This window comes from Callithrix jacchus, chromosome 14 (assembly GCF_049354715.1).
Source record: "Callithrix jacchus isolate 240 chromosome 14, calJac240_pri, whole genome shotgun sequence".
NCBI lineage: Eukaryota > Metazoa > Chordata > Mammalia > Primates > Cebidae > Callithrix > Callithrix jacchus.
In genome coordinates, this window is record NC_133515.1 from 113,413,130 (window position 1) to 113,434,777 (window position 21,648).

General features: G+C 50.5%; 1 protein-coding gene across 6 annotated transcripts in view; it reads left to right on the forward strand.

Annotated features, from left to right (window-relative positions):
- Window positions 1-21,648, forward strand: part of PXDN (peroxidasin) — a 127,130-nt gene that overhangs the window by 69,139 nt on the left and 36,343 nt on the right. For all 6 annotated transcript variants that reach the window (XM_054245264.2, XM_078350048.1, XM_078350049.1 and 3 more), the window contains 6 exons: window positions 4,334-4,503; window positions 13,214-13,486; window positions 14,621-14,737; window positions 15,880-16,038; window positions 17,322-17,434; window positions 18,783-18,939. In XM_054245264.2, the coding sequence (XP_054101239.1) occupies window positions 4,334-4,503; window positions 13,214-13,486; window positions 14,621-14,737; window positions 15,880-16,038; window positions 17,322-17,434; window positions 18,783-18,939 (989 nt within the window). The remainder of the gene's footprint in view (window positions 1-4,333; window positions 4,504-13,213; window positions 13,487-14,620; window positions 14,738-15,879; window positions 16,039-17,321; window positions 17,435-18,782; window positions 18,940-21,648) is intronic.

Consider the following 21,648-nt stretch of genomic DNA (forward strand, 5'->3'; position numbering starts at 1 on the left):
AGTTGGGGCCACACAGAAACGTCCCCCACTCATCGCCTGGGTACCCAACTGCACCTCACTCCCCACCAAGGTCCACCTCCACTCTTCCTCCATGGCCCACGTCCACTCTTCTCCCTCCACAGCCTACATCCACTCTTCCCCCTCCACGGCCCACGTCCAGTCTTCCCCTCCATGGCCCACGTCCAGTCTTCCCCTCCACAGCCCATATCCACTCTTTCTCCTCCACAGCCCACGTCCGCTCTTCCCCTCCACGGCCCACGTCCAGTCTTCCCCTCCACGGCCCATATCCACTCTTTCCCCTCCACAGCCCACATCCGCTCTTCCCCTCCGTGGCCCACGTCCAGTCTTCCCCTCCACGGCCCACGTCCGCTCTTCCCCTCCACGGCCCACGTCCGCTCTTCCCCTCCATGGCCCACGTCCACTCTTCCCCCTCCACGGCCCACATCCACTCTTCCTCTCCACGGCCCATATCCACTCTTTCCCCTCCACAGCCCACGTCCGCTCTTCCCCTCCACGGCCCACGTCCAGTCTTCCCCTCCACGGCCCATATCCACTCTTTCCCCTCCACAGCCCACGTCCGCTCTTCCCCTCCATGGCCCACGTCCAGTCTTCCCCTCCACGGCCCACGTCCAGTCTTCCCCTCCACGGCCCACGTCCACTCTTCCCCTCCATGGCCCACGTCCGCTCTTCCCCTCCATGGCCCACGTCCACTCTTCCCCCTCCACGGCCCATGTCCACTCTTCCCCTCCACGGCCCATACCCACTCTTTCCCCTCCACAGCCCACGTCCGCTCTTCCCCTCCATGGCCCATGTCCGCCCTTCCCCTCCACAGCCCACATCCACTCTTCTCCCTCCATAGCCCATGTCCACTCTTTCCCCTCCACAGCCCACGTCCGCTCTTCCCCTCCACAGCCCACATCCACTCTTCCCCTCCACGGCCCATGTCCACTCTTCCCCTCCACGTAGGGAAAGCTACAAAGGAGAAGCAATTTCTGCTCCTTTTCCAGTCTTACATGGCAGGGGGCATGATGACGGTTCTGCCAGCCTCAGGCCCCTTGCCCAATGGCCAAGTCTCTCTCCTGGGCAGCATGGAGTGCCCTGGCGGGGCAGTGCATCACTGTGGCCCTGCCCGCTGGGAGGGAGGGAGAGCGTGCTGGTTTTTCTCCCCTGCTGCTGCCCTCTGGCAGTGGACTGTCTGCTCTGGTCACTGTTGGCAGCCTTGAACTGGGACATTGTGACCAACCTGAGCGGGTGCGGGAGGGGCTCAGACCTCTGCTGGGACAGGGTCCTTAGGAGACTGGAGCGCCATGCAGCGTCTGACACAGGTTCACTCAGCTCCCATGGGGATCTAACTGGTCTCCCAAACAAAGAAAGTCTCCCCTTGCGTCCACAAACATGGTGTGGGCCTGTTAAGGCCAAGACGGCCTGGCTGCAGGCTCTCAGGGCAACAGAGGGAAGTCCTGCCCTGACCCTCACATGCACACTGGCAGCGAGCCCCTCCATGAGCCCGGGTGTGGCAGCACCCCTGCCACACTTGGGCTTGGGAGCTGTGGCTGTGTTGGGTAAGGAGAGATGGAAGTGGGGGGAAGGCAAAAGACAGGCAGCGGGGGCGGTGGGGCAGGAGCATGGTTCACGGACAGAGGCCAAGGTGGGAATGAGGTCAGACTGTCAGAAGCCACCGGGGGTCAGATCACTGAGGGTCCTGAGTTGGAGCGGAGCAATTTCAAAGGGACCTTTTGAAAGGAATCCTTAAAAGAAAATCCTGAAGTAAAACCACCATATCAAAGCTTCTCACATCTGCCTGTGTGAGGACAGCAAGACGCTGGTGCTTCTGAAGGAGCAACTCCTGTGGGTCCAGCCCCAGTGCTCCCCAGTGCTGCCCCTGTGCTTCTGAAGGAGCTCCTCGTGTGTGCCCAGCCCCAGCACTCCCGCCCGCTGCCCCTGTGCTTCTGAAGGAGCAACTCCTGTGGGTCCAGCCCCAGCACTCCGCCTGCTGCCCCTGTGCTTCTGAAGGAGCTCCTCGTGTGTGCCCAGCCCCAGTGCTCCCCAGCGCTGCCCCTGTGCTTCTGAAGGAGCTCCTCGTGTGTGCCCAGCCCCAGCACTCCCGCCTGCTGCCCCTGTGCTTCTGAAGGAGCTCCTCATGTGTGCCCAGCCCCAGCACTCCCGCCCGCTGCCCCTGTGCTTCTGAAAGAGCTCCTCGTGTGTGCCCAGCCCCAGTGCTCCCCAGCGCTGCTCCTGTGCTTCTGAAGGAGCTCCTTGGATGGGTCCAGCCCCAGCGCCCCAGCCGCTCCTCTCTGGCCATGTTTAGTCATGAGAGAGTGAGAGGCAGGCCTCTGAGATGCGAGCCCTGTGATACTCGGGCAGACGGAGGAGGCACAAACTGAGTCCTTGTTCCAGACTCCAGAGGCAGACGAGGCTGGGCTTGGCTCCCGGGCAAGACTGTGTTTATAGAAGAGATGACAGGAGCAGGGAGCTGGCCGTCCGCACCTGTCAGGAGCAGGATGGGAAGATGTTCCTGCTGAACAGGACGGCGGAGGTTTCGTCCAGGTCTGGATTGTCGCCTCATCACTGAAAGTCTGTTGACCTTGGATGCAGTGTGGGAGTTGCTGTCACACTTTACGGCTCTTGTCTTGGATAGCTCCCAGGTTGATGAGATTTAAAATCCAGAGAACGCTGGAGGAATTCTACAGTATTATGTTGTATGCATTTAAAAGTCAGGGAAGCATAAATTTGGCTCCAGTCCATCACATCTACATTTTATATATGAAAAAATTGATGCCAGAAGTTAAAAGGCGCAGCTAAATAGGGCAGAGCTAGAGCCAAAGCCCTGAGGCCTGATGATGTGTGCTGGGCTCTGCCTTCCACCAGCTGCAGTCTCACCTGCCTGCCGGCAACTTACCTAAGGTCCAGAGTCGCCCGCCGGCCAGCCTCACCTAATGTCGAGAGTCACCCGCCGACCAGCCTCACCTAATGTCCACAGTCACCCGCCGGCCAGCCTCACCTAATGTCCAGAATCACCTACAGACCAGCCTCACCTAATGTCCAGAGTCGCCCGCCGGCCAGCCTCACCTAATGTCCAGAGTCACCCGCCGGCCAGCCTCACCTAATGTCCAGAGTCACCTATAGACCAGCCTCACCTAATGTCGAGAGTCGCCCGCCGGCCAGCCTCACCTAATGTCCAGAGTCACCCGCCGGCCAGCCTCACCTAATGTCCAGAGTCACCTATAGACCAGCCTCACCTAATGTCGAGAGTCACCCGCCGACCAGCCTCACCTAATGTCCATAGTCACCCGCCGGCCAACCTCACCTAATGTCCACAGTCACCTGCAGACCAGCCTCACCTAATGTCCATAGTCACCCGCCGGCCAACCTCACCTAATGTCCACAGTCACCTGCAGACCAGCCTCACCTAATGTTCACAGTCACCTGCAGGCCAGCCTCACCTATTGTCCATAGTCACCCGCCGGCCAACCTCACCTAATGTCCAGAGTCACCTGCCGACCAGTCTCACCTAATGTCCATAGTCACCCGCCGGCCAACCTCACCTAATGTCCACAGTCACCTGCAGACCAGCCTCACCTAATGTCCATAGTCACCCGCCGGCCAACCTCACCTAATGTCGAGTCACCTGCCGACCAGCCTCACCTAATGTCCATAGTCACCCGCCGGCCAACCTCACCTAATGTCCACAGTCACCTGCAGACCAGCCTCACCTAATGTTCACAGTCACCTGCAGGCCAGCCTCACCTAATGTCCAGAGTCACCCGCCAGCCAGCCTCACCTAATGTCCAGAGTCACCTGCAGACCAGCCAACCAGCCTCACCTAATGTCCAGAGTCACCCGCCGGCCAGCTTCACCTAATGTCCAGAGTCACCTGCCGGCCAGCCTCACCTAATGTCCAGAGTCACCCACAGACCACCCTCACCTGATGTCCAGAGTCACCTGCCGGCCAGCCTCACCTAATATCCAGAGTCACCCGCCGGCCAGCGTCACCTGCTGGCTCACCGTGTTTATGGTGTTTATGGTCTACCATTTTAGTTAATTCACCAGAAACAGAAAATGTTTCCTTGGAATTTTTCCATTTTGTTCATTGCTTTCCCTTTTAGGATTCGGAACAGTTTAAAACAGGTGGGTAGAGTGAACATGTGAAGGCTAAGGATGAGTATTAGACGGAATGAGATCTGCAAATACACGGTCGCCTTTTCAGAAGTGCCGTTAGGTCAGGGGCTGCCTGGAGGGAGGAGTTCTGATGTACCTGCTACCAGACTGGGGATGGGTGTGGTATGTCTTTGTACTTTCGACACTTGACCAGACTGAATTTCTGTCTTTGTAGTAACGAGCTGAGCATGAAGACAGATTCCCGCTTAAACTTGCTGGACGATGGGACCCTGATGATCCAGAACACACAGGAGACCGACCAGGGCATCTACCAGTGCATGGCGAAGAATGTGGCCGGAGAGGTGAAGACGCAGGAGGTGACCCTCAGGTACTTCGGGTCTCCAGGTACGTGGCGGGCATTTCACACCTGGGTTCCGTCTGGAATTCTGTCCCCCGCTGTCTCACTTCTTGCCTTGTACCCCAACTCAGTAAACTGAGAATAAAAATTGAAGGCTGAAGTTGAAGCTCCAATACCAGGGTTAGCCCCAAACCTTTCCAAGTGCAGGGAGGGTCTTGGGTGATCCATGGGAGGTGCTGTTGTCCCCAGTTAGCCCCTCATCTGGGGACACACTCCAAGCTCAAGGAGGGTCACGGGTGATCCATGAGAGGTGCTGTTGTCCCCAGTTAGCCCCTCATCTGGGGACACACTCAGAGTCTACACAGCCAGAGCAGTCCATGCTGTGAGCACAACCCGTGGAGAGAGGGCCTTGGAAACGTGGAGAGACTGTGCCACACCCTGAGCCAGCCACCCACACCCTGGCCCACTGACCCCACTGCCCACACCCATCTGAAGGGACAGCTCCTCAGCCACAGCTGTTCCCATGTGGTAATAAGGTCTCTGTTTTGCTAAGGGCTTGGATTATGTAAAATAAACCACAAATCTAGATTTTTATTCAATATTTTCATGTTTAAGATAATGGCACCAACATTTAAAACATTTAAAAACTGTCCCAGCCACATCAAGCACAGCTGTGGCCTCTGATCCGTCTGGGCCAGGTTGCAAACTGCTCTGATCCACCTGTTTTATCTGTGGGCATTGTCGGAAGAGGAGCTGGGGCCTTGCAGAGCTGCTGAGAGAGGCATTGGGTGGACCCACCGTGCCACTGGGAAATGAGGCGGATCAGTCCACGCCTCTGGACGGGTCTGCCTGTCCCTGGCCTCCTGTGCGGAAGCTGGTAGAGTCAGAGCCCGTACCCAGGGAAGCTGCAGGGTTAACTTCCTCTCCAAAACGTTCTGGCTGCCTTCAGCTTCACCCACAAATCATGCCAGGGTCGCTGTTTCCCTGGTGTTTTGTATTTCAGGCCATTATGGGTAGAAAGCCTGTTGTATGGCAGTGTAAGTGGTTCTGCTGTTTTGTTTAGATCCCAGCTCCTTAGCTGGCCTGATCTCGCATTACCTGGTACCTCCCAGCACAGTCATCAACAGTTACCCATGAGAGAATTCCTGAATGCACATTTCCATTCAAAGGAAAGCCCAAGGATATGGTGCTGCTGAATCAGAGCCCTTAGTCAAACAGCCTTCCACATGTTTAGCACAAGACATTCAGCATCTTTCCAAAGTCAGGGTGCTGTGGGCCTGTGCCGGGAAGTGAAGACACAGCTCCTGCTCATAGAAGGAGCATGGGTTCTATTTTAGAAATCCACGGAACAGGGAGAAAAAGTTGGGGAGTACTGTTTAAGTATGTTATAGAACAAAGGAGAATAACCATGGCCGGGCGTGGTGGCTCAAGCCTGTAATCCGAGCACTTTGGGAGGCCAAGGCAGGTGGATCACGAGGTCAAGAGATCGAGACCATCCTGGTCAACATGGTGAAACCCCGTCTCTACTAAAGATACAAAAAATTAGCTGGGCATGGTGGTATGTGCCTGTAATCCCAGCTACTCAGGAGGCTGAGGCAGGAGAATTGCTTGAACCCAGGAGGCGGAGGTTGCGGTGAGCAGAGATCGCGCCATTGCACTCCAGCCTGGGTAACAAGAGCGAAACTCCGTCTCAAAAAAAAATGAGTGATCAGCTGCTTATGAGAGTTGCTCTGCTAGTAGGTTAACTGATTACTGGACAGGAATATTTAGCCAGCTCTTTATGGCTTGAGAGTTCCGAATTTCACTCCTTTGGATCTGAATTCCTGTGTCTTTCCCCAGAACAACAGCCCTATTTAGTACCCCAGTCTGAGCATGTGGGTGTAGCTCCCTGAGATACACATGCAGAGTCCCGCAGTCCGGTGCACAGGGAGTCACTACAACATGAGGGAGCCAGCCCCGAGAAGCCGGGACGCCTCGGCCAGGTCACACTCCAGCCGCAGTCACACCTGGCCCACTGCCTGTTGTCCTAAGGTCTACGAACTCTTTTTAGATGACCAACACTTTTACTTATGACAACATGACAGCTATTAAGAAATGCAAGTGTCAGTGTCTGTGATAAAGTTTGCCTGGAGCGGGAGCACACTCGTTCTTTTGCACAGTGTCTGTGGCTGCTTTTATGCCGCCGTGGCAGAGTTGAGTGGTAGCAACAAAACCTGTGTGGCCTTCAAAACTTAAAACAGGCACAATCTGGCCCTTTTTAGAATAATCTACAGTAATAGGAACAGGATGATGTGTAAGTCTCTGTGAGCCACAAAGGGGCATATCACACTGAAAATCCTGAAGCACTGTTATTAGGGGCATATAAACTTGCAGTTTTTATCTTTCTGCTGAATTACGTCTTTTACCATTAACACTTCTATCTGTATCATTGCTTGTTGTAAGAGCACAGCCCACCCTTGGTTAGTATCGTCCAGTGTGTCTTTTTGCACCATTTTGCTCTAAGCCTTTCCATGTACATACGTTTGAGATGTTTAATATAGATAATAGAGAGCTTGAAATTTTTTAAAAATCCAGGCTGTTTTCTTAAAGTTACTCTGTTTAAATATCTTTATTATAGTTAGCAATATGAGATGTATAAATTCTACCTCTTATTTTAAACAGTTTGTCCAAACTTTTCTATGCTCCCTGCTTTATAATTTTTCATGTTTGCTTCCCACTACTAGTTTAGACATTATGTGCCCGTTTCTGTCTATTTAGTGGTTTGCCTAGAAAATTCTAAATGCATTCTTAAATTGCCAAAACCTAAAGTTGGTGTAATCTTCCTGACATGCATGCATGCATTCCTCTGCGTGTGTGTGCTTAGTTCTGTTTTTTTTTAACCTATGCACATTATTGTTTTGTTCTCCCAGTATTTTTCTGGATGCATCCACATGGTTCCCACTTCCTTTGTCCTTCCTTTGTCCATCCCAGCTCTTCTTTCGGGGATCACCCTCCTCCTGCCTGATGTGGGGGAACTGGGCAGCAAGCCCATGCAAGGATCAGATGTTAGTGAACAATGTTTACATGAGATTTATTTCTCTCTTCTAATGGGCATTGCTCCCTGGGTGGGGCTGGCCGGTTTTGACGTTAGTTCTGCCTCGTGCTGAGGCAGAATGCTCTCCGTCTCCTTTCCCCCCACCACCAAACAGGCCCCAGTGTGTGACGTTCCCCTCCCTGTGTCCATGTGTCCTCACTGTTCAACTCCCATTTATGAATGAGAACATGCGGTGTTTGGTTTTCTGTCTCTGTGTTACTTTGCTGAGGACAATGACTTCCAGCATTAATGTCCCTGGAAAGGACATGAACTCGTTTTTTTTTTTTTAATGACTGCAGAGTATTCCATGGTGTATATGTGCACATTTTCTTTGTCCAGTCTATCATTGAAGGGGTGCAGCTGGTCGGTTTTCTGCTGGACTTCTCTTCCTGGGCCTGTGTGGATCTGTGTCTTGGCTTGTGCATCTCACGAGGCTCTTTAAAGCTAAACTGAAGTTATAAGGTCTGCAGATGCCCTCAAGGCCGACTTTAACTTCGGGGTTCCCACGTCTATAAGTAGCTTCATGGTTTCCAGTTTCTTATTCTGATAGAAATGCTAATATTAAATGTCATTTCTGTATTTTTTAAAATTTATACTTAGATATTTGATGAACACAGCTTACCTATTAACATATGTAAAAAAGGTAGAACGTCTTTCTCCTGGCTCTTCTCGTCATCCTCTCAATTCCTGTTCCCTTCACCTCTTCCCAAAATACTCAGTAGTTTCTACCCTATCTGTATACAAAAAAAATGTAAGCATATTTGAGGCAAGTGATTTTTCTCAGATGATATCTCAGAAATCTTTAATACATGAGTTTTTTTCTCTCTTCCTTCCTACAGCTGCATGGAATTCCATTATCTAAATGGATTAACTAAATGCTAAAATAGTTTATTTCACACATTCCCTTTTGGAGTGAATTTAGATTTTTTTTCCAAATCTTTAGCTATCACAGTTCCATGTCCTTGATTCAAAAGCCTTTGGGCCAGATGTCATTTGATATTAAGAAACTTGGGGAAAATGTTAGAAGGGTAGCATAGTGTACAATCCACACAGCAATTTAGACTGTCAGCAGAGTCTGGGATAGTACCCTTTAATCATTGTATTAATATCCCATAGCAAACTGTATGGATATTCACAGAAAACAGAATAAAGATTATATGTAACCTCGTACTAGATGGATCCAATTTTGCAAACAAGTTATGACAAAATAATGATTTTTGGAGCTTTCTGAATTTTAGCGTGGCACATAGGGGTAGTTGACCTGAAGAAACTACAGGGCAAAAGGAAAACAAATAACAATTTATTTTTATTTATTTATTTATTTATTTATTTATTTATTTATTTATTGAGACAGAGTCTCATTCTTGCCCAGGCTAGAGTGCAGTGGTGAGATCTTAGCTCATTGCAACCTCTGTCTCCTGGGTTCAAGTGATTCTCCTGCCTCAGTCTGCTAAGTAGCTGGGACTACAGGTGTGCAACACCACACCTCGTGAATTTTTGTATTTTTAGTAGAGACAGGGTTTCTCCATGTTGGCCAGGCTGGTCTTGAACTCCTGACCTCAGGTGATCTGCCCACCTTAGCTTCCCAAAGTGCTGGGATTACAGATGTGAGCCACCACATCCGGCCCAAACAAAAATTTATTTGGACATACGTCATTTTACGTGCTTGTAAAAATATCTCTAGATTAGATTAAATTTCTAGCAGGGTGATTTTCTTTTTTTATTTTACTTTAAATTCTGGGATACATGTCCTGAAGGTGCGGGTTTACATAGGTATACATGTGCCATGGCGGTCTGCTGCACCCATCAACCTGTCGTCTAGGTTTGAAGCCCAGCGTGCATCAGATACTTATCCTAATGCTCTCCGTCTCCTTTCCCCCCACCACCAAACAGGCCCCAGTGTGTGACGTTCCCCTCCCTCTGTCCGTGTGTCGTCACTGTTCAACTCCCGTTTATGAATGAGAACATGCGGTGTTTGGTTTTCTGTCTCCGTGTTACTTTGCTGAGGACAGTGACTTCCAGCATTAATGTCCCTGCAAAGGACATGAACTCATTTTTTTTTTAATGGCTGCAGAGTATTCCATGGTGTATATTTGCCACATTTTCTTTGTCCAGTCTATCATTGAAGCGCATTTGGGTTGGTTCCAAGTCTTTGCTATTGTAAATAGTGCTGTAGTAAACATACATGTGCATGTGTCTTTATAGTGGAATGATTCCTAATTTGGGGGGTATATACCCAATAATGGGATTACTGGGTCAAATGGTATTTCTGGTTATAGATTCTTGAGGAATCACCATACTTTCTTCCAAAATGGTTGAACTAATTTACACTCCCACCAACAGCGTAAAAGTGTTCCTATTTCTCCACATCCTCTCCAGCATCTATAGTTTCCAGACTCTGTAATGATCGCCGATCTAACTGGCATGAGGTGGTATCTCATTGTGGTTTTGATTTGCATTTCTCTAATGACCAGTGACGATGAACTTTTTTTATTATGTTTGTTGGCTGCATAAATGTCTTCTTTTGAGAAGTGTCTGTTCGTATCCTTTGCTCACTTTTTGATGGGGTTGTTTTTTATTTTCTTGTAAATTTGTTTAAGTCCCTTTTAGATACTGGATGTTAGATCTTTGTTAGATGGATGGATTGCAAAATGTTTCTTCCATTTTCTAGGTTACGTCTTCGCTCTGATGATGGTTTATTTTGCTGTGCAAAAGCTCTTTAGTGTAATTAGATCCCATTTGTCAATTTTGGCTTTCGTTGCAATTGCTTTTGGTGTTTTAGTCACAAAGTCTTTGCCCACGCCTATGTCCTGAATGGTATTGCCTGGGTTTTCTTCTAGGGTTTTTACGGTTTTAGGTTTTAGGTTTAAGTCTTTAATCCATCTTGAGTTAACTTGTGTATAAAGTGCAAGGAAGGGGTCCAATTTCTGGTTTCTGCATATGGCTAGCCAGTTTTCCCAGTACCATTTATTAAATAGGGAATCCTTTCCCCATTGCTTGTTTTTGTCAGGTTTGTCAAATATCAGATGGTTGTAGATGTGTGATGTTATTTCTAAGGCCTCTATTCTGTTCTGTTGTTCTATATATCTGTTTTAGTATCAGTACCATGCTGTTTTGGTTACTGTTGCCTTGCAGTATAGTCTGAAGTCAGGTAGCACGATGCCTCCAGCTTTGTTCTTTTTGCTTAGGATTGTCTTGGCTATACAGGCTCTTTTTTGGTCCATATGTAATTTAAAGTAGTTTTTTCTAGTTTTGTGAAGAAAGTCAATGGCAGCTTGATGGAAATAGCATTGAATCTATAAATTACTTTGGGCAGTATGGCCATTTTCATGATACCGATTCTTCCTATCCATGAGCATGGAATGCTTTTCCATTTGTTTGTGTCCTCTTATCTCCTTGACCAGCAGTTTGTAGTTCTCCTTAAAGAAGTCCTTCACATCCCTTTAAGTTGTATTCCTAGTTATTTTATTTTCCTTGCAGCAATTATGAATGGGTTTGGCTCTCTGTCTGTCTGTTATTGGTGTATAGGAATGCTTGTGATTTTTGTACATTGATTTTGTATCCTCAGACTTTGCTGGAGTTGTTTATCAACTTAAGGAGTTTTGGGGCTGAGACTCTGGGGTTTTCTAAATAAACAATCATGTCATCTGCAAACAGAGATAATTTGACTTCCTCTTTTCCTGTCTGAATACCCTTTATTTCTTTATCTTGCCTGATTGCTCTGGCCAGAACTTCCAATACTGTGATGAATAGGAGTGGTGAGAGAGGGCATCCTTGTCTTGTGCTAGAAGGGAATGCTTCCAGCTTTTGCCCATTCAGTGTGATATTGGCTACGGGTTCATAAATAGCTCTTATTATTTTGAGGTATGTTTCATTTTATTGAGAGATTTTAGCCTGAGGGGTATTGAGTTTTATCAAAGGCCTTTACTCCATCTATTGAGATAATCCTGTGGTTTGTCATTGGTTCTGTTTATGTGATGGATTATGTTTATTGATTTGCATATGTTGAAGCAGCCTTGCATCCGAGGGATAAAGCCAACTTGATCATAGTGGATAAGCTTTTGGATGTGCTGCTGGATTCAGTTTGATGGTATTTTAGTGAGGATTTTCACATCGATGTTCATCAGGGATATTAGCCTGAAATTTTCTTTTTTTGTTGTGTCTCTGGCAGGTTTTGGAATCAGGATGATGCTGGCCTCATAAAATGGGTTAGGGAGGATGGAGAAGATTAGAGTCCCTCTTTTTCTATTATTTGGAATAGTTTCAGAAGGAAGGTACCGGCTCCTCTTTGTACCTCTGGTAGAATTCGGCTGTGAATCCGTCTGGTCCTGGGCTTTGTTGGTTGGCAGGCCGTTGATTACTGCCTCAGTTTCACAACTTGTTATTGGTCTATTCAGGGATTTGATTTCTTCCTGATTTAGTCTTGGAAGGGTGTATGTGTCCAGGAATTTATCCATTTCTTCTAGATTTTCTGGTTAATTTGCATATAGGTGTTTGTAGTATTCTCTGATGGTAGTTTGTATTTCTGTGGGGTCAGTGATGATATCCCCTTTATCATTTTTTATTGTATCTATTTGAGTCTTCTCTCTTTTCTTCATTAGTCTGGCTAGTAGTCTATTTTGTTAACCTTTTCAAAAAACCAGCGCCTGGATTTATTGATGTTTTTGAAAGGTATTTCGTGTCTCTATCTCTTCAGTTCTGTTCTGATCTTAGTTTTCTTGTCTTCTGCTAGCTTTTGAATGTGTTTAGCTGGATAACTTCTGGGCAAGAGAGTGTGCACATCTTCAGTGTCGGTATGCATGGCCGCGTCTCTGCAGGTGGGCTGGGCCAGGGTGGGCTCCCACTGCCAGCGTGGGAGAGTTCTCTTTTCACACAACCTCATGCATGAAACACATTTCGTAATTGTATGGACTTTTTTCTGGATTTAAATTTGAAAAATATTATCTCTTTACTTTTAATTTGCATTTTTTATGAGTACATTTGATATCTTTGTTTATTTTAAATATACTTATTTTAAATATTGTTATATTTTGTGCCAGTAGGAACTACTAGCAAGGTCTAACAAGATTTACATAATGTATTGTATTTAGAAAGAAGAACTCTCCATGGAGTTCCGCCCGTGTTTAAAGAAAAAGCCCTTCCTAATTAGCTCTTCCTGACTAATCGTGGTCGCTCACACCTCATAGGCTGCGTGTGTTTGACCCAAGGCTGTCAACCATTGTTACTGTCTGCACATTTCTTTAAAAAGAAAATACGGCCGGGCGCAGTGGCTCACGCCTGTAATCCCAGCACTGTGGGAGGCCGAGGCGGGTGGATCACGAGGTCAAGAGATCGAGACCATCCTGGTCAACATGGTGAAACCCCATCTCTACTAAAAATACAAAAAATTAGCTGGGCACAGTGGCGGGTACCTGTAATCCCAGCTACTCAGGAGGCTGAGGCAGGAGAATTGCCTGAACCCAGGAGGCGGAGGTTGCGGTGAGCCGAGATCGTGCCATTGCACTCCAGCCTGGGTGAAAAGAGCGAAACTCTGTCTCAAAAAAAAATGAAAATATGCAGTTACTTTGTGTTTGTTTTGCCTATTTGGTGGTAAATAGAATTAATAGCCTGACATAAGAAAAATCGAGCACAAAGTATGTCAAACCAGGAGGAATTAACTGAGAATTTCTGTTTAATTGTGACAGCTCGACCCACTTTTGTAATCCAGCCACAGAATACAGAGGTGCTGGTTGGGGAGAGCGTCACGCTGGAGTGTAGCGCCACGGGCCACCCCCCGCCGCGGATCTCCTGGACGAGAGGTGACCACACACCCTTGCCAGTCGACCCGCGCGTGAACATCACACCTTCTGGCGGCCTTTACATACAGAATGTTGTCCAGGAGGACAGCGGAGAGTATGCGTGCTCTGCGACCAACAGCATCGACAGCGTCCACGCCACTGCGTTCATCATCGTCCAGGGTGGGTATCCATTCTCTGTGCCAGAGCCAGGACTCAACCCTGTCCTCCCCCATCTACCAGCTCACAGCACCGTGCCCAGAACACTCCACAGAAACTTCTGCCGTGTCCATTTCACCTGGTTTATTTTTATCCATAGTTAGTCCCCATTGGAGTGACTACAGACGATGACAATTTGTAGATGTTTGGAACAGAAGCCTGGTAGGACGGGCTCTGTGTTCGGGCTGTGCTGTCTCCGGACCCCCAGCACCTGGTTGGCAGGAGTGTCTGTCGGATAAGTGAGAGTGTGTGTGTGTGTGTGTGTGTGTGTGTGTCCACATGTGTACATGTGCAGTAACGTGGTTGATACGCCTTGCAGACAGCTTTGAATGCTTCCCTAAGATCAATTTTGGATGTGGCCTCGTGAGCATATTCATCATTTTATGCATTCTGCCATGTATTTCTACATTGCTTAATTGACTATAAAATGAGTTATTCTTGTGAAGTGGGACTTTTACTGGAAAACATTCAAACATACAGAAGAGCAAAAGGTAAAGCATTAGAGAAGCTATTAGAGATAGAGAAATCATCTCTTCCGCACGCCTCTCTTCACCCCTTGCCTGCCTCACTGGCGATCCGTCGAGAATCCATCCTTCTGATTTTCCTTGCACGTACAGCAATGCAGCCGTGTTACGTGGATTTGCTTTTTTTGTGGCTGCAACTTCTATAAAAATGGATCATACCAGAAAGTATTTCCTCCAGTGATCACAGCCGCTACCATCATACACAGCTACACCGGGTGGCATTTTTTTAAGCACTTGCAAATACTAGTTTAGGGTGAGGGTTGAGAGGAGTCGTTGCAGGTCGGCCTGGTGTCCACAGCTGCGGTGTGGTCCCGTCCGTGCCCTGCGTGCAGCTGATGACGTGGCTGAACGGTCTTTGTGTGCCTTCCAGGGTAATGCTGAGATCACACCATCCTTCATCTCCTTTCTGCTTCACCCTCTTCTTCCCCCGTGCCCTCTGTCTCTTTCTGATTCCTCGTGGTAGACGTTGCTCCTGGTGGTCAGGCGTCTGTCAAGACTGTGGTTATCTTCTTGGTGGCACTTTTACCCCGTGCTATTTTTACATGTCCTGTTTCGAATGCTTTCCCCCCGGAAGCTCTTCCCCAGTTCACTGTGACGCCACAGGACAGAGTTGTCATCGAGGGCCAGACAGTGGATTTCCAGTGTGAAGCCAAGGGCAACCCACCGCCCGTCATCGCCTGGACCAAGGGAGGTAAGAGCCAGCCCCGGGCCTTTACCTGCTCCCTCCACGGCCACACACAGGAAGCACACATTTCCACCGTGGCCAGCCAACCCCAGCATGCTCTGGGCAGGGCTGAGCTGGGACTGGGTTCCACACGACCAAGGCACTGGGGAGTGCAGAGCTGTCTGCACACCCCCCGCGGCTTCTTGTCCATGCCGTCCCTCGTGGGCATCGTGGCGGAAAACTCTCAGAAGCTCTGTCATTACTGAAGCGACTTGGGTGCCTGCCTTTGACTCCCTCACACCTGCCTTGTTTCAGACAGTCTCTAGGTCGAGCCTTTAAGCAGCGACTTGAAGGAATCTGTTTGCATGGAGGATAGAATTTTCTGGAAACAGTCATGGAATATATTAAAACAGACAAACAGCTATTGCTCTGGCTTTTCTTCCCAGAGCTCTACTGTCGCCTCCCTGTTCAGTGCCGTGAACTTTCATGACATTCTGAGCCTACCATCCTCACCCTGTTCCTTCAGTGAGAAAATCACTAGGCATGCTGTTACGTAAAGGCACAGCCTGGATGGGGGTTTGGGTGAGGGCAGGAGCTGAGGCTGCTGCAGCAGGAGCTACGCAGACCTCCAGGGATGCAGGCGGTTGCCCTGAGACCTCTGGCCACTCCAGCTTGCACCGAATGGCCAGTGCATTCCTTCAGCCCTCTGAGGGACCCACCCAGGGCTCCTGAAGTCTTGGGGGAGGAGACCTGTGCTTGCACCACACGCCTGGACTTCCTTTCCTCAGGCAGTTATAGGCGGGAACGAGAGAGGTTTTGCCCCCGAGAGGAATGTGCAGGGCCCTCACCTCACTGTTATCTCCGGCACTCAGTCCTCTCCCCGGTTCTCCCAGCTCACATCCGCCCCCCTCAGACTCCCGAGTCCCCAGGTCCTCCTGGCTCCCTGGGTAGCGCTTTTCTCTCTGTTCTCTGCCCCTTTCAACCCCTCTCTCTGAGTTACGGTGGTGCGGGGGCATTCAGGAGTCACGATGGTGTCTGCTGCGGAAGCAAATACTTGCTTATGGAGGGCCAGACCCAGGTGAAGACAAGCTTCTGTGCTGCTGTCAGTTTGAGAGAAGGGTTCTCGTACGGCCAAGTGCGCCGTGTAACGAATGGACCTGCCCTTGCAGGGAGCCAGCTCTCCGTGGACCGGCGGCATCTGGTCCTGTCATCGGGAACACTTAGGATCTCGGGCGTCGCCCTCCATGACCAGGGCCAGTATGAATGCCAGGCTGTCAACATCATTGGCTCCCAGAAGGTCGTGGCCCACCTGACCGTGCAGCCCAGAGGTAGGCGCCGGGAGGTTGTGGGCTTCATGGACTTGCTCAGATCAGTTATCAGGAAACAGATTCCCTAGCTGATGTTACTATTACTCTTGGTTATAAAGTGTCTGCTCTTCTCTCTGCGTTCTGTTCGCTGTCATTGTGCCTTAACTCCGAGGTATCTGGATAGTAGCTCATTCAGTCTCCATCCCTTTAGCTGGTGAAAACATTTGCTTATTTTCCAGTGGTGATTGTTTTGAACTTGGATAAGACTGACTTGTTAAAGTAAAACCTATTAGGTTTTTTTTCCTGTTGTTTAATTAAGATTATTTCGGCAGTTTCTAACTGCCCTTTCTGGGGTGGTTATTTAAGCAACGCAGTGGAATCAAGTTAGCTCCCAAGGCACAGGCCCCAGGTGATGTCATGAAGCCAAATCTGGTTCCTCTCCCGTCTGCCCACTCTTCCTTGGAACCAGCCTTCCTTGTTTTTTTTGGATGTCACTTTTGCCTGTTCTCTCCGAGACCTCATATCCCTCCTGATAGAGTCAGCCTGGCGCTGACTGTGGCCTCTGCAGGAGCGACGGCCACTGACCCAGCCCCGTGTTGCATGAGTCCTGTGCTGACCCCAGCATTAGCACGAGCAGCCCTGGAGCTGAGCAGTCCAGGTTGCCACAGACCCTAAGCCTGTCGTGGGGACTATGGAGAGTGGGGCAGAGAGGCCGTGCAGGGAGGACACGGGCTGGATTTCCTTGTGTCCGTTTTGGGGATGTCCCAAGATGGTACGGGCCTTCCCTCTGCCTGTCGTCAGTGAGCTGTTGGTGACTGACCCGCTGGATGGGCTCTGTTTCCTGGGTTTGAACCCTTTGCGTCCCTGACCTAGCAGGACTCTGGGGACCTGTGTAGAGAATGCGGGGTTTGGGATTCCTGGGCGGCCTCCCAGATGTCCGTAGTCGGCCATGCTCCGGCTCTTTCAGATGAGGAAGCTCACTATATTTGCTTCTCCCAGAGTTGGGCTGTCCTCAGAGCTCGTTGACTTCCATGGGCCCCAAGGCACAGCACCTGCCTGGGACTGCCCCCCAACCAGTGCAGGGTTGGGGGCTGGAGGACATGGTGCCAGCCCGTCCTGGGACCCTCCAGGCTCTCCTGCCCCACGCAGAGTCCACTGGGAGACAGAGAAAGGGCCCATTCTGGAACCAGTAGCAAGCTCCCAGCATCCCTGGGTGACCTGATGGAGGGCAGGGGATTTTGCTCTTCTGAAGCTTTTTGATGTAAATGACTTGTTTTCCTGGATTCTCTCCCTCTGCCTTCCAGTCACCCCAGTGTTTGCCAGCATTCCCAGTGACACAACGGTGGAGGTGGGTGCCAACGTGCAGCTCCCCTGCAGCTCCCAGGGCGAGCCCGAGCCAGCCATCACCTGGAACAAGGTAGGCGGGCAGGTGCCCACACCACCCACCACTGGAACAAGGTAGGCAGGCTGGCACCCACACCACCCACCACTGGAACGAGGTAGGCAGGTGGGTGCCCACACCACCCACCACCTGGAACAAGGTAGGCAGGCTGGTGCCCACACCACCCACCACTGGAACAAGGTAGGCAGGCTGGTGCCCACACCACCCACCACCTGGAACAAGGTAGGCAGGCAGGCACCCACACCACCCACCACTGGAACGAGGTAGGCAGGCGGGTGCCCACACCACCCACCACCTGGAACAAAGTAGGCAGGCTGGCACCCACACCACCCACCACTGGAACAAGGTAGGCAGGTTGTGCCCACACTACCCACCACTGGAGCAAGGTAGGTGGGCTGGCACACTTAACCACCCACCACTGGAGCAAGGTAGGCAGGCAGGTGCCCATGCCCCAGCCTCCCCTCTGCTGTAGGGTGTGAGGGGCCGGACAGCTGCTGCCTGCCCACTTCCTCTACAGACTTTCTATAGCAGAAAGAAAAACATTCAGATCACAAGCCTTGAGGTAAAAATACTCCAAGGGCATCCTTACTAATCAGAACTAAACAAGCTTGGAGCTTTCCGTTTTTTAATGTTTTTTGGTAATAAAAGCAAAGGAAAACCCTCATACAGAACTGAGGTCTCATCATCAATGAGGAAGGTTTCGTTGTTACTTCTTTCTTTTTTTGTTGTTGTTTTTATGAAGCTCAGTGGGAAAATGTGGGCAGCGTTCACACACCATGGCCCGTGTTTCTGTGAAATGCCTCCTGGGAGCACAGGGCCAGCCATGCTGGTCCCGTGGAAGGAGAGTGCTCAGCGGAGACTGCCCATCCTCCGCCCACACCCTGGCTCTGCCCTGCGCATCTCTGCCTCTCCTTCCTTGCCACACACACCCCAGGCGTCTGCTCTGGCTCCCGCCTAAGCTGTCACCTGTCCCTCTGTATCTGCCCCTCAATTGTCCTTTCCCTCTCAGCACCAACGCCTTTTCTTTCTGAGACATTCCTGGTCTGTTTGTAGGGCCCCCACCATGACAGGTGTCTAGGGAGTCACCGTCGGTGCCCTTCTCCTCATTGTGGAGAATCATCCTTGCATCAAACTATCAAGCTCTGTCCTCTCAAAAAATGAGATATGGGAAGAGTTTCTCTTGCCACATTGGCATTGGGAGAACTGGCCACACCTCCATCCCTTTCCAGGCCAGGATGGATCCTAGTGCAGCCTCAGAGATTTCTCCATCTGCAGATCCTAGCACGTGGCTCCCCAGCCCCGACTCTAGGTCAGACAACTTCGGCTTCTTATTTCTATTACTGTTTTCATTGTTTTGTTCCAGGATGGGGTTCAGGTGACAGAAAGTGGAAAGTTTCACATCAGCCCTGAAGGGTTCTTGACCATCAATGACGTTGGCCCCGCAGACGCAGGTCGCTATGAGTGCGTGGCCCGAAACACCATCGGGGCAGCCTCGGTGAGCATGGTGCTCAGTGTCAATGGTGAGTGCCACATGCTCACGTCTGCCACGTGGTACCCACGAAGAAAGCCCACAGGCCCCTAGTGCCATCCCAGGCCGATTGGCTTACGTTGTTTAGAATTATTCAGAAGACAAAGCATCCATGATTCCTAGGTGGGGACCCTATCCTGGTGCACGGCCAGGCTGCTCGCCCACCCTTCCCCTCCACTCAGTCACTTGCAGCCCATCCACGGGCAGAGCCTTGCCCTACTGCCCTTCCACTGGGAGAGCCTTGCCCTGCAGCCCATCCAATGGGAGAGCCTTGCCCTGAAGCCCATCCAATGGGAGAGCCTTGCCCTGAAGCCCATTCACCAGGCAGAGCCTTGCCCTGCAGCCCGTCCATGGGCAGAGCTTTGCTCTGGGATCATCCACACTTGTCCAGATCTGACCAGTGTCATTGACAGTTATAATTGGGCAAATGTGGTTGCTTTATGAGATTCTGCTTCCTTGGCTGTGCTTTCTCTCTCCTCGGGCTCTGGCCAGGCACACTCCGGAAATGTCTTTCAGCAGGAGCCTCTAGGGGCCAGTCAGTGGTCCTAGAGCCGTCCTGACTCTGACCGCACCTCCCATGTGCATCCTGGTCCCCTGCCGCTTCTGTCCCATCACCTGAAGCCCTGGGCATCTTGTTCGACTCCTTGCAGCAAAGGCCCTGGTTACTCTGGTCCATCTTTCTCAACTCGCAGACCCCATGATGTGTCCCTGATCCTTCTCCATATCTCCTGTGGCCACCAGGGTGACTCTCACACCCTTTAGCTTTGCATGGAGTCTTTACCGTGTGACCCAAGCCTGCACCTCATCAGTGGTGTGTTCCCCACTCCACCTCTGTCACCCTAGAGTTAACAACACTCTGAGAACACGCAAAGACCCCCTTTACGGAGTGAAGGACCCTCTGGCCACCTCCCCACTTCCCACAGGTGCCGGCCTGCCCTCTGGGCCTCCACTGTGCCTCTAATAGTGCCTTTTCCACCCTCATTGTGACTGATCCGCCTTCCCCATGGGACTTGCTAACAGACACGAAGAGTGACTCCAGTCAGTGCTGTGAACATGGGAGACATACATGTAAACCGTAATGGAATTCCTCCAAGACTTTTAAGAATTATTTGAGGAAAAGTCTTAAGTGACTTACTTTACCATTATATGTAGGCTGTGAAATGAGTGTAAGATTAAGTTGAAGAAACCTACAAACCAGTGGATTCTTTTCAATTGATATTTGTTTTTTGCTTGAAAAATGCTAACATGAATTAATTACATCCGAAATTTAATCTTCCACCCATAATTCCATCCCCCCAAATACCATCATTCATATATGATTGGATTTCTTTTCTTTTTATAAAAAGGAAGATATGTAAATTCTTTGGGATTATTTTCCTATGATCATTACTTATAGAAAAACAAAGTAAAATTAAACTACTAATAAGAATGAAATATTAGAATACAAAATTATATAAAATTGCTTGTCTCATTTATCCACCTATTGGTATAAAAATATTCCATCCCAAAAATGAGTAAATTTGGGCTCTGAGGTACACACGCAAAAGTCAGGCTTCTGCCTAGTGGAATTCTTTCAGCGTTTGAGTTGTCCATGTGTGCGTACCTTAAATATTTAGAATAGCCGATCAGCCCGCCTACTCCACGGGCCGTGATGTTAGCTGGTGGGAGAGGAAGTCAGGCTGGAGGTTCCATCAAGCTTGGTGTGAACACAGCATGTTGAAGAAGATGGTTAGCAGGCCCTCAGGTTGGCCGTTATCACCAACAGTCGCCGCCCTCAGCCATGCATGCAGCAGGTGCCTCTGTGGGCTGGACTCCGTCCTCAGTCTGAGCCCGGCGGACCAGGGCGGAGTGCGATCCTGGTGGAGAGAGGAGTTAGGAGCCGTGAGATGAACGGGCACGCTCAGACAGGGAGGGGTCCCTGAGGAGCAGCAGGACACGGCATGGCGGCGGCGGGGGGCGGTCAGTACACGCCTGAGTACTGAATTCTGAGCAGAAGGAGCCACGGGGAGATGAGGAGGTGGCAGGGAGCAACCTGGTCTGGGAGGGTAGAGGGGTGGGGTCCTGGGGTCAGAATGAGGCCAGCACCAAGGGGTGGGGAGCACAGAGTGTGGCCATCTCAGGGACCCTCGTGCCCACTGGGCTGCAGAGTTCCACTGTCCTTGTCCACATCCCGGGAAGCCAGGGGGAAGTTCCTTAGAGGATGTGTGAGCCGCTCTGCCTTCCTAAGACTCGGCTGTGGCTGTGCATGAAGGGTCCGGTGAGTTTGCAGGGGACAGCAGAGGATGCCAGGCTGGGTGGGAGAAGGAACGCCTGTGCCCATGCCCACCGCGGGGGTCTGTAGACCAGTCCCTGGACACGCGGCCAGTGGCAGATCTGAGGGGCCTGGTGATGCTTGGCTTGCACTGTGGGTGACCGCCGGGCTCTGCCAGTGTTACTACCTGAGACCCAGAGACAGTCGGGGAGATGCCAGCCTGGGGGAGGCGGAGACGCCAGAGTCCTGTTTAGCATGGAAAAGGGAGAAGCCGGGGGGCTGTGGCTGCAGGGAGAGGGCAGGGCGGTGGCCTGAAGTTGGGAATGTTAGGACAGCTGCGTGAAATGGACTCACAGGGAGGATGCGGAGGACCAGAACACGCGTGGGTCCTGGAACTCCAGCGTGAGGCCTGGCGGGCAAACACGCAGAGTGACGCATACGGACAGTAAC